We start from the raw sequence: 13,523 nt of genomic DNA on the forward strand, positions 1-13,523 counted from the left end.
AACCAAACACGAAGTGCAAGCTGGCAGACCGTGACAACCCCTGAAAACCTTAGGAATCAAAAGTAGTCCTGCTCCAAAATGTTTGAGAGAGTCAGAGCTGAATCAGAAAGTTACGGCGTTGTTTTCATTTAGTTTCTGACATTGGAGAAAATGAGTAACTGCCTCTGCTGCCCCAAAAAGATTTTAAGAAGTTTTTTACAATGGTGGGCATCAAAGAATTTACCAAGAATGGAGTAGCGCTATTTCTTCAGAAAGAAAAACTAGGCTATTCAGCTTATCCTGAGGAGTTCGCAAGGAGGAGAGGGTAACACAGGTTATTCAGTTGTCATATAAGGGTATTAGGGGATACGAGCTGTGTCAGACTTTAAGCTTTCTTCATTGTAGTGAAATAAAGTTGCCATCTCCTGGGATAAAACTGGAGCCCGAGGTGGCCTCATGAAGTGTGAGCTCAGCTCATTTTTCAGAAGGCAATGCAAACTCTGCCTGTGCTCCTAAAGCTTAAAGATTCTTCTCACAATCCTGCAAACAAAGACGCTGTGTTGGTTAACGTGAGAACTGCAAAAATACCTCTTCTACATTGCAGAGGTAGACCACACCGTGCTCTGAGTGCTCCGGAGGCTGGACTTGCGCTGGATTTGGTCTGAGCAGTCTAGCACTATGGCTGCACTGAAGCCTCTCCCAAAACAACGGGCATCCCAGACCATGTCACACTGCTACGGCATCACATTTGTCAACAGATAAGATTCAAGGGCAAGCTCCTTAAAGGTGAAGGTTATTTGGAATAAAGTTCACAGAATCATTAAGGTTGGAAAAGACCTTTAAGATGATCAAGTCCAACCAATCAACCCAACACCACCATGCCCACTAAACCATGCCCAGTGCCACATCCACACTTTTTTTGAACACCTCCAGGGATGGTGATTCCACCACTTCCCTGGGCAGCCTGTTCCAGTGTTTGACAACCTTTTTGGTGAAGAAATTTCTCCTAATATCTAGCCTAACCTCCCCCTGGCACAACTTGAGGCCATTTCCTCTTGTCCTATCTTTGGTTACTTGGGAGAAGAGACCAACACCCACCTCACCACAACCCCCTTTCAGGTAGCTGTAGAGAGCGATGAGGGCTCCCCTCAGCCTCCTCTTCTCCAGACTGAACACCCCCAGTTCCCTCAGCTGCTCCTCACAAGACTTGTGCTCCAGCCCCCTCACCAGCTCCGTTGCCCTTCTCTGGACACGCTCCAGCACCTCAACATCCTTCTTCGAGTGAGGGGCCCAACACTGAACACAGCATTCGAGGTGCGGCCTCACCAGTGCCCAGTACAGGGGCACAATCCCTGCCCTGCTCCTGCTGACCACACTAGTGCTGATACAGGCCAGGACGCTGTTGGCCTTCTTGGCCACCTGGGCACACTGCCGGCTCGTGTTCAGCCGGCTGTCGACCAGCACCCCCAGGTCCCTTTCCGCCGGGCAACTCTCCAGCCACTCCTCCCCAAGCCTGTAGCGTTGCATGGGGTTGTTGTGGCCGAAGTGCAGGACCCGGCTCTTGGCCTTATTAAGCCTCGTACAGTTGACCTCTGCCCATCGATCCGGCCTGTTCAGATCCCTCTGCAGAGCCCTCCTAACCCAAGTTATAACAGAAAAGGGAAACCAAGTGCATTACTAAGTATGCCCCTAGCAGTGAAGATTCTCTTTAGCAGCTCCAGCCCCCTGTCTGGCTCCTGAGGCTAGGTAAATTAGCTTCTGTAATTTACCCAAAATGTGGAGTATCTTGCAAAGGTCTCATCCTATCATTTTTTCACATCCTCCTGTTAAACAGAGCTACACTTTTTTTTCCCCCTCATAGCTACGCATATAGGACCTGTTAACTGTTTTCTTGAAAATAGTAACACAGAAGGTTAAGTGTATTACAGAAAGGCTTTCAATACTATTCAGAAATTGGATGCACTGACATGATATATGAAATTACAGTTACAAATGGAAACATTTTTATTTAAAGGACTACCTTTTGGTACATTACCTAAATTACACTTCATACATTTGCAAATATGTAATAAAATATCGGGAGTAGCAAGAATAATCTCTCTCAAGAAAAATCCTTCAGCGAAGGATTAGCATTAAATGCAAAGTTTATAATTTTGCACTGTTCCCTCAGATTTCATATTTGTTTCAAGATTAAATACAAAATTATTAAAGGGTTGGCAGTATTTTGCTATTTTTCATTTATTTATGGTATTGCTTCAAAATGCTAATAGTCTAATCATGAGGAAAAATAGAATGCCCATAATGAATTTTTGTCTAAACTCCTTAAAATAGCTGAGCAAGCAACCCTCTCATTAGGGTCTACTGAAGCCAATAATATTACATTCAATTTCTGTTCTCACATTTCCTCCAGCACTTTGTTTTGAAAATATATGTACAAAACCCACTATCTTCTGATACAGATTATGTCACTACATTGGAATCAAGAGCACATATTGCAGCAAGGCTCTAACTTCTTGATATGGGGAGGCTGGCTGCATTGATCCTATCACTTCCTATTATTATACAGATGTCAAAATGTTTATGAACACGTTCTCTGTAACAAAATTTAAACTAGTCAGCCTGTGCACCACCTTTTTTTAAATTTAAGAAAATGGGGTTGATTTTGTTAAATTGTCAGAGGGAAAACTTTATCAAATCGTGACTCTGTAGTAATAATAACTATCATCTGGACTTCCCGTATCAAAGAGGTCAAGTCTGAATTCTCTCGTGTCCGACATGAATGGTGTACAGGATCCAACCATACTCAAACGGACTGAAGGAAACTTAACCTAGAGCCCTGGTGATCCCAGCTACAATTTCAATGCACAAGGTTTTTTGTTTATCCACACGACTGACATTTTCAACAGCTTCTGAGAGGATAATTTCAAACACACCTCTTCTCACTGTCATTGTTAGCTACAGCCCAGATCTCTTCAGTTGGAGACAACCTGTTAAGAGGGTAAAATTGCACCACTATCTGATACGGTTAGGGAATGGCTGGCTGCCAAGTAACTTGTAGCTAAGAGAAAGAAGCAACTCTAAAGTATTTTGCCACCCTCACTTTTTCAAATGGGAGTGCTGCAAAGAAGTCTTGCATGTAACTTCACATAGTTGTGCTTCTGGTAGACTTGAGCACTGACTGCTCTCTCCACAGAGCAGCATCCAATTCTATCTCCTAAGGAAGAGTTAACATCAGCAAATATGTTATCAGCTCTAAGTACTGAAGGCTTTTGGTGCTTTGGTCTGAGCCTTATTTTTGTGTCTTATTTCCTTCCATGAGCCAAAGTGAACAGGAGAAGGTACAACATTTGAGGTATATGTAGGTGAAACACTTCCATGTTGACAACAGAGTATTTTCGTAGCCCACGTTATCTCAGAGTAGCATTCAAACTAGAACTTTTTAACTTAAAAAACAACAGTTGTAATGTGAATAAATGCTTTACCTGTATTCATCCTGCGTAAAACGCGGAATTACCGAAGGCTGCAGTACAGCTATTTCTACGGTGGTGGTGTTGAACTTCACAGGATCCCCATTGTCATACGCAATGACCACTAGCTATGAGTAATAGAGAAAATCACTTTCAGTATAGGCAAGAATGTTTTTTATGTTGACTTGCAACAACACTTCTTGTATTTTCAGGGTCAATACTTCTTGTATTTTCAGGGTCTAATAAGTTGGACTAGATTTCTTTCGCTGCAAATCATACATTGTATAAGAACAAAACACAGAGGAAAATGGTGACAGCCATCCACAACTTGAACCATCTGCTAGAAAATTTACAGAAACACAGTAAACTGGAATTCAAATACAACAGTTTTCTACCAATACCTTTCCAAAACACATTGCCAGCTTCAAGTACATTTTTCAGGAGATTCCCTTCACGTCTAATCACAGACTGTCCTTACTCAGAGTTCCAGAAACAATTTCAACTTCTTTAACAGTATAGTTCAATTCTACATTTACACAGTGCAATAATTTTTATTGAAAAAAACCTACCTGTAACTCCCAATAAAACAAACAGAAGAAGTACCGGGTAAGAATTCTGCGTCGCTATCATTTATATTTAAAACTGAGGTCTGATATCAAAACAAAAAAAATTAACATTACCTCCCCTCCAAAAAAATCCTCTTAGAAAAGAGATCTTCTGTATGCTAAAACATGGACGAGACCCAAAGACCTTCTCCGAATGTGGCCTATTATAAATCTTTTGCTTATCTGATCTTTACTCATGTCTGTCTGTTTATTTAATCTGTGTTTGTCTGCCGGGACAAAAAAATTCACCTGCTTTCAGCTTGCAAATGAAGGTAAGCTATCTGCTAGCAAAAGGATGAGAGACCAGCCCACTGAAGATGGAGCAGTGGACTGTTTTCCAGTTTCCCCTCTCTCTAACTTTGTCCTTATTTCAAGAGCTTGCTAGATGGAGCAGGTCAGCACCTCATACTAGCAAACGGTTTTCAATTCCTTTCTGTGAGTCCGAGCTATTCTTAGAATATGTCAGTGAAGAGACAACTTAAAACAAAAGGAAGCATTTTTCCAGCCAATACATTAAGGAAACTCACCAGTGCAAGATTATCATAATTGCAAAAACTATGAGTATGTTAAAAATTGACTAGAAAAATTCACAGAAGGTGATAGGCAGATACAAGCCCAATGGTCTATATGCAAATACCAACTCAAAGTCCCCCATCACTGATTTCTGGAGTCTTTTCTGTGCTTTTTCCCTATATACCCATAATTTCTCAAAAGCAATACTCTGCTAAGTTTACCACTGGTCTGCCCGAATATAAAGCAGTTTTCATACAGAAATGTAGCTCCATGTCCACGTGCACATCACCTGCATGTTATGTCTCACAGCTTCAGAAAATAGGCACGCAAAATAATACCGAGAAGTAAAAATAAAAAGTGCAACAACAAAAAAAGCTGCACTCGATATTAACCAAGATAATTCTCTTTTCCTTTCAGTTTTACTATGTTAGTTAAAAACTGAAAACAACTCAAATTACTGCTGTCCTCGGTTCCTAAAACAGTGACAGCATTTCAACACTACCCAAGCTCATGGTAGCACTTGACAGGACTCTCAGAAGTGGAAAACAGTGAAGTGGATGATTTTATTTCTTTAAAATGGAAAGTAGGTGAATAAACCTCTCTTTAATCCTCATTTCATAAATAAATAACTGAAAGGCAAAAAAGAAACAAAACACACCATAATGACCACACAAAAGGTTGGTAGTTTCCAAGCAGTGAAATTATATGTAAGCCCCAAATATTCTGACACCTTTTTTTTCCCCCTTCTCTATTTTGCTTACTGACACATTTTAATTTTCATTTTCAACTACCCCCTCAAATACCCATGGATTTAAGAAGGGAGATCTGTCCCAATGATTTTGATTAAAATCCTAACTTATTCCACGCTAACTATGCTCGAGACTCTTCAGGAACAATAGCAACACAATGGTAATAAGTGTCCTTAAAGCCAACGTTTTTACATTATAGCACTTGTGAACAGAAGTCCCGAATTATCTAGCCGGGTAGTAACTTCCTCCACAAGGTATCTTGTCATTCTTACAAAGTTCTCATAAAATTGCTATGCTGACAGCCCTGTCGAAAACAAAGAAATCAGCAAGGTAATTTTTAAAAACTGAGGTTTCCTTCAGCTGCCTCGCCGTTTCTTCTGCCCTTGTAACAGTAGCAATCATCCACCCAAGATGTTTCTGAAATCAAAAAGGCACAAAATATGTGCCAGGAAGAAATTAAGGAAGTAAAGAAACAAACAGAATAAAAATTTCACATCTTTCTACGCAATATAAAGCGACACCGAGAAACAAGAGGGTAAAAGGAATTCCATCAAACGCAGGTAATATTTTTTACTGACAATATACAGCTATAGGACTTCATACCTTAAACACTGTACTTGGCTCTTCGTTTAGGTTTACTCGGGTTACTACACGTCCTGAGTTTTCGTCCACGTCAAAAATGCTGGCGCTGTAAGGAAACTGGACAACATCTACTTTGTATCGGACTCGACTTGCTGGCGTGCCCTGTAAGGCAAAAACAAAGCAACTTGCATATCTTTGTATTTTTACACGTCATGAAGTTAGTAAAGGATTAAAACGCCAGCATTGGTAAACAGACCATCACTAACAAAACTTGCAGTTTGCCTTCCTCAGTACTGGGTTTGTTACTGAGCACTCCCCTTGCCCCCCCCCAGAGTATCTTACAGTGATATCTGAGAGGTCCAGTAAGAAAAATGACCAGACATTTGGAAAGATTTCATTAAAAAGAGCTAAAAAACCTCCCTACATGAATACAGACAGAAGCAGTTGTCTGGTTTATAACTACTGCAATTTTTAAATAACAGAAAGTGGACACGGCAAAGGTTGCTTAACATACCTTTCAACAACATTTTAATGTATTACAAAAACTCCTTTCAAGTTCAAGACGCTTCTAATACTCTAAACCGCCAACATTTATTCCGCTCGTCCTAAAAGTTACAGCGTCTTGTTGGTGAAGATAGGAAGATATATGTTATATTATTTTCTGAAAGATCAGGCTATAGTTCTGAACACAGGACAGTACGTGACATCCACCCACTTCTCCTTTAGAGAGAACACAATGAAAACAGCACCGTGTTGCCTGGACCCAAAGCGGCTGTTTTGCATCCGAGTCAAACAGCAGCATCTGAAGGCTTTGCTTTTCATGAGAGTCGGGTGACAAAAGACTAGTACGTTTCAAAATCCTCATCCCCACGAAGTAAAACACAGAGATTACAGGGCCTGCAGCACTTCCAAACATATTCCACCACACGCTCGTCCTGTGCCTGAGCAGTTCTGGCACAACCCCCTAAAAGCTCACATCCACGCCTCCCCGACTGAAGAGGCGAGCCCGCCCCGCGCTGCGGGGCCGAGACGGTCACACGCGCCGGTGTGAAGCGACCGGGCGCCTGTGGCCCGCCCCACCCGTAACAGAGGGCTGCTGCCTTGCAATGCCACCTACTGCTTGACGTCAGAGCCGGCGCGAGGCACGGCGTCAGAAAACAAATGGAGAATACGTCTGTGTCAGTGGTAACCGTTTTGCGAACGGATTTTAATTAGCCCTGTAATGGACCCTCCCACGGTTCAAACCCTGTTTCAATGACAAGGAACAAGCACAGAGAGCCCATGCGTGTGTCACAAACTGCGGGCATATGCACCCAAGGATACCAAGTTAAAAGGGAAATCAGAAGAGGCATTGCCAGAGGGTAGAACAGATGAATTTTTCAGATCAGTAACTCAGCATTTTCTAATAGAAGGCTATTTACCCGATTGAACTGTTTTAACACTAACTGCCTAAAATAACATTTATATTGAAGAATTAAGTTTCTTGAAGGATCCGTTATATTCCAACGATGCCATTCCAGCAGTCACCCTCCAGGGACCTTCAGAGGACATATATTAACACCCTGCCTGTAAGCACAGCCCAAGGCAGCTGCTCCCCCGTCAGAGAGATGGGAGGGCTTGCGCTGGCTTGTGTGGTCTACCCAGTCCCCAAAAGCAAAATGGGTGGCAATGCTTGCCCCTGGGATCTCCACAGTCCTGGAGATCTGCCGCAGTCCCGTGCTGCAGTCCCGTGCAGCACCCCAGGCTCCATTCCAACAGCCACTTTCCCACGTGCGCCTGGAGGAGCGACTCCGGTAGCGGCGGGATGGTTCCCGGCGCCCACCTCGCTTCAAAGCGGCAGACGCTTCTGGCAGGGATCGCCCAGCCTCTGTCCGGATGAGATGAACTGCACCGTCTACTGGTTACAGAGGATGTCTGAGAGACGTTAAATTTTAACGGGTCACTTCCGCTCTCAGACAGTGCCCCTCCAATAGCATTGACAGTGACGCTTCGAAAACGAAGATTAAAAGGTGACGTAGCAGCAGGCGACTAAAGCAGTGGAGCCAGTATGAACATAAGCTGTGTACTAAAGAACTGTGAGGAAAAGAGGGATCAAAGAAGGGGTTTAAAGCAAGGAAAGGTGTTTTTTTGCACGTTGATGTCCGAATAACTATTTTTTAGCAGACCAAAGTCTATGTTACCAGACACTTGGGACATTTCACAGAATTCAAACTATTTGCTAAACATATTTAGGAGTAGATTCAGAGAAGCACTTAGAAACTCAGGTCCTATCATTGGTATGACTTCAATTTCTTAATGCCTCCGAGTCTAGACCTCAGATTCGGTTTTGACCTTTACATTGTACTTAGACAGACAAAATATGAGCGCCCACTGTTTCATTAATAGCGAATTGGTAATTTTCATCTGTATTCAGTAATGTGGTATAAAGCAGCTTTGCTGTTATTGAGAATATATTCAATGTACCATGTCACCTACTAACTACACGGAAACAGGGAATTTACTTTTGTAAACAGCAATAGAAACAGCTGCAAAAGTGGTTTAGGCTCACTAAATCATATGAACATTTTATTGATACAACAAAAGTGCACTGAAATGCTCAGTCAAAATACACAGTGTAAGCTAAAAGCTTTACTGGAATGGATTTCGCACAGCTATTTTGTATCATGCTAATACATGCATGCTGCAAAGCCTTATAACATGGAATCAGATTTTGCCATGTTAACTCCTGATGAGTAGTAGGACTATTTAATGAATAAAGCATACGTCAATGTGAGAAAGCGACCCTTCAGCAAAGAATATTTGTTTGAATTAAAAAATACGGGTAGCTTATAAGAATTTAATTGGTGGTATTAATTTTACAGCTGTTAAAAGAACAAGAATACTTAAGTCTAATGCTAACAGAATTAACAGAGGACAAGGCAGCCAAGGCCACCTCAGCCTTCCTCCCCATAAGACCTTGCACGTAAAGAGAAGTGAGACGGGGCTGGATGCAACCAAGACATTCACAGACTTCCTGGGGAGACTTGCACAGCTGCTCCTCCGGATGATTTTAGCTGCAGCAGTGATGAGGCCATTGCCTCTCTGAGCCCGCCACGGAAATCCAGCCCAGGAAGGGTTTCTTAGCCAGTACACCGCTCCAGCGCCGCCGGCCAGCCAGCACCTTTACTAATTAAGAATTGGGTCTGCCAGGTGTGTTTTGGTGTTTAGTTAAGCAACGTATGAAAGACCATAGTCACAAGTACTTTACGGGAGGATGTACACTGAAGAGTACAAATCCTTGAAAACATGAGAAATTTCAAAGATCATAGCATAACAGAGGTGATTATACAACATTTCCCCTGGCATTTTCTGATTAAGTCATTTTTCTTCAACATTATAATTAAGAGGAAATTACCTGCTGAAATCCATTCTGGTTTCAGAGTAATGGTCCTCACATTTGCTTGGAAGACTAAAAGCTATCATCATCATTAAACCTGTACACACTAGGTAATTTGTTATTAAATAAACAAAAATCTCATCAGGTTATTGTTCCTGATACGACTATCAAGTACACTTATCTTCTGTCATTTCTGAAAATAACAAAACAGGGACTTATTTTTTATTTACTGTATTTTGGCACCAATGTAATCAGAAAAAACTCCAGAGAGATTTCCCAGGGAAATCTACTTAGAAGCAAGTTTTAATTTTCTCAGATATTAATCATCTTTCGCCTCTGTTCTAAATTAATTTAGATGCATTCCTATGTCTACAGCAAAACTCAAATATAGCAGATGATATTCTCAGATAAATCATGGAGCAAGAACCATACTTGGCAGGAACCATGTTCATTCTCTCAAACCAAAGTTTTCCTGAGAGCTCAAGACTCTCATGAAACTTGGATCTAAAGCTCATCCGGCTTCAATTATTTCTTTTATTGCTGCATAATTCCTTAAGTTTCCTTTTGCTTTGGGGAAACAACATGCATTTGTGACACAGCTGACAGGTAGGAAAACGTCCCCAACATTTGATTATCAGGCTGCACACAGAGGCCCTGGGCGAAGAGGCCGTCGAGGCTGCACATGTGAACCATCGAGATAACTCTCAACTAGGCACAGATAGGTTGCAGAGAAATTGTAATGCAATAAAGCCAGGAAAAATGGTGAGAAGTGTAAGACAACAATAACTTCCATGTGTTTTCATGTATATTTCTGAAAGCAATTCAAAAGGAAGCAAGGACTCATTACTCCCCCAATCCAAATGGGTAACAGAGGTGTAAAACCAGAATGATCTGGCCCAAGAAAGAGCGGAAAAAAAATGCATTTCACTTTCATTCGCAGGCTACTTGTGAAGATCCCAGATACGCATCTGGTAAATGACCTGGATTTTACCCCTAAGTACAGAATAGTGGCATAACGAATACAGACTTATTTACCAAGACCTTTTGTACTCAATGCCACTTTCTGAAGTCAGAAAACGTCTGAGGGCATTATAGCTAAAACGTGAAACTGGTAAGGAGTTTAATAAATTATTTCCATCTGTAGATTTCAATGCAAATCTGAATGATTTCACTAAGGCAAATTTTGTAGAGTTAATTCTATGAAAAAAAATTGGAAAGTGATGCTAAACCCAAAATGTACAGGTGGCTGCACATGTTCTTTGTAACATGCTCGAAGTAACGTAAGCATTACTACCTGAAAGGGGGTTGTGGCGACGAGGGCGCTGGTCTCTTCTCCCAACTAGCTAGTGATAGGACGAGAGGAAATGGCCTCAAGTTGTGCCAGGGGAGGTTTACATTGGATATTAGGAAAAATTTCTTCACCGAGAGAGTGGTCAAGCATTGGCACAGGCTGCCCAGGGAGGTGGTGGAGTCGCTATCACTTGAAGTGTTCAGAAAAAGTGTGGATGTGGCGCTTCGGGGCATGGTTTAGGGGACATGGTGGCGTTGGGTTAATGGTTGGACTTGATGATCTTGAAGGTCCTTTCCAATCTTAGTGATTCTGTGATTAAAGACAGGGCAGACCACAGAGTAGGCAAATTATTTTGGTGGGTCTTATACCAGCTATGGGTTATGAATAGCACACTCATGTGTAGACACCCTAAATTCACTTACATAAATTCTAAAATTTGAAGGATTTTTTTTTTTTTTAGTATGTAACTCAACAGAGGACCTGAAATTCTGAATCACAACATCTGGAAATTCTGAATTATTAACTGTAACAAACTGAAGACAAAAAGAACATGACCTTTTAAAGCCATGATATAAAATTACCTTAAGAACTCATTGAATTTGCATCATGTTTCCCTTATACAAATCTCCAGCAGACACTATGAAATCCAACAATAATAGTTTTAAAAAGACCAAGCCCTGGACTGATTGCAAATGCTTTTATCTCCAATTAAGTATCTGTGAAACCTCTAATTAAATATCTGTTAGCATCTTACTTTTAGCGGGTGCCTGCACAACAATAAGGACAATTACTCTCAATTTGACAATAGGGCTCCACTGAACAAAAACCTTACAAGGTGTTAAGACTGGATAAACCATTAAATTGGATGTTCTGGAGCTCTGGAAGCTGGCTGCTCATTAAAATCAGTGTTCTGCATCTGCTTCTACTGACATTTCAAATCAACAAAATCAGAACATGCAGGGGAATCACCCACAGAAGAAATATATCAGCTTTTACAGCGATAAACCATACCAAAAAAGGCATATACAGGAAAAGCAAACACCTCAAGTTATATCAATTCTGGGAATATTCACCTTCTGATAAAGAAAGCAAGCAAACTAAGCATCTATCAAATAGGTCATGTTGCTCTCATTTCAAAATATTTGGAGAGTTAAGAGCTTTGAGAACATAGTCATAATCATCTGGCATCTTTCATCACCATGCCACTTCAATCAAGCGTAAACTGTTCACAATGAAGAAAACTCTTCTTCTCTCCAAGGATGATGTCAGGTGTCCTTGAGTAACTTAGCTACGTTGTACAGCTATCTGTACAGACCTGCTGAAGCCGATCACAGGTAGCCCCTTTGCCAAGCAAAAAACCAGCCACCATTCAAATCCTTCCACATGCAGTTGTCTCATTCAAAGTACAGATTCGTAAACTTTGGTACCTAAAAGCAAATGAACCAGGTTTAAAGCTCTTTGTTGTCATCAAAACCTTCCCAGTCTTGAGACTAATCAAGTTTGATCTCTGAAGTTCAAAGGCAAACCATCGCTCTGCTGTGCTTTGGGTTTGATCATTCCACAGAGACACGAGAGTCATTTTGCTTTCCTTTCTCTTGCTCCTGAAGTGACTGTCCCTGTCATTTCAGTTCAGACTATACATTTGTTTGTGTAGGAAACAGAGCTACCGTGCCTTTTTTCTGTGACTGTGTTACAATACGAGTTAGCATTTAGTTTAAGTCAAACCAAAACCCAAGACAGAGAAAGGAAGAGCAGCAAGTGGGAGACAATTTAAAAGCAGTTTCAGCTGTGTCTCCGTGCAGCTGCTGAGTGCAGAAGCAGTGCCTCACCCAGATGGCCCAAGTGGTGCCTAGACACTGGTTCCATGCACTTTCACTTGTCACTTTTGAACCGTTTTAAGAAGCTCTGCTTTTGGGCAGGCCACTTGGAATTACAGAATCATTTACGTTGGAAAAGACCTTTAAGACCATCGCGTCCAACCACTAACCCAACACTGCCAAGCCCACCACTAAACCATGTCCCTAGGCACCACATCTACACAGCTTTTAAAGACCAGACCTGATCACGGCATTGTCCTGTATGTGCCACGTGATGGCACTGAAGACGAACCGCTCCATAACCTTCCCCGGCACCGAGGTCTGACTGACAGGCCTGTAGTTCCCCAGATCCTCCTTCGGGCCCTTCTTGCAGATGGGCGCCACATTTGCTAACCTCCAGTCAACTGGGACCTTCCCAGTTAGCCAGGACTGCCGATAAATGATTATCATTCTTTGAGAGCTAAGCTCTCAAATGGAGTACTGAGAGGGGAAATACTATAAACAATCCTGAGGACCCTCTCAGCATCTTATCCGACGCCGAATTGAGGGATTTAAGCATTTGTACCAACCCTGATACAGGCTTCAGATTTCAGCTACAAAGGATCACCTACTTGCCCAAAGAGTAGATGGCAATAGATGCTGGCTAGGGATACTGAAGACTATTCTGGTAAAATCCAGAAGCATCAGTGAGAAAGTCAGACACTGACTTTGTCCAGGCTTTGGGGGCTCCAGGTATCTCTCCCTGTAAAGACCTGGAAAACAATCTGAGAAAAACCAAAGCTGCATACATTTGTGTTAGCTAAAACGAAGCAGCACTTAAAAATAAGTATTTTTCTATAGGATATTATCACATCTACTTTAGTTGCCAGAAGCATTTCTTTCGCACTGCCATCAGAGATGCGGCGTTTCTGTCGTTTCCCAGCTACACAAAAGCCTTGCAAAGTTATGCACCTAACACAGGATACCTGCTTGCACCTTTCACCACTGTTGACTTTGTCTTTTGGGCAGGTCACTGTCTGCAGCATGAAAGAGTTGGTGGAGAAACTGAACTCAAATAAGGTCAATGGAGTTCTCCCAAGAAACAAAGCAAGGAGTTTAACAGTGGAAAAAAACTGGGTTTCTCACTTAGATTTATCGTATTTCT

At 41.8% G+C, this 13,523-nt stretch overlaps 1 protein-coding gene across 4 annotated transcripts in view; it reads right to left on the minus strand.

Moving 5' to 3' along the window:
- The window catches only part of PCDH15 (protocadherin related 15), a gene marked incomplete at its 3' end in the record, with an annotated part of 380,126 nt that overhangs the window by 88,305 nt on the left and 278,298 nt on the right, over positions 1 to 13,523 (minus strand). For all 4 annotated transcript variants that reach the window (XM_082002568.1, XM_082002565.1, XM_082002567.1 and 1 more), the window contains 2 exons: positions 5,917 to 6,057; positions 3,462 to 3,574 (listed from right to left, as the gene is read on the minus strand). In XM_082002568.1, coding sequence (XP_081858694.1) covers positions 3,462 to 3,574; positions 5,917 to 6,057 — 254 coding nt within the window. The remainder of the gene's footprint in view (positions 1 to 3,461; positions 3,575 to 5,916; positions 6,058 to 13,523) is intronic.

Source organism: Phaethon aethereus, assembly GCF_964289735.1.
Source record: "Phaethon aethereus genome assembly, chromosome: 7".
NCBI lineage: Eukaryota > Metazoa > Chordata > Aves > Phaethontiformes > Phaethontidae > Phaethon > Phaethon aethereus.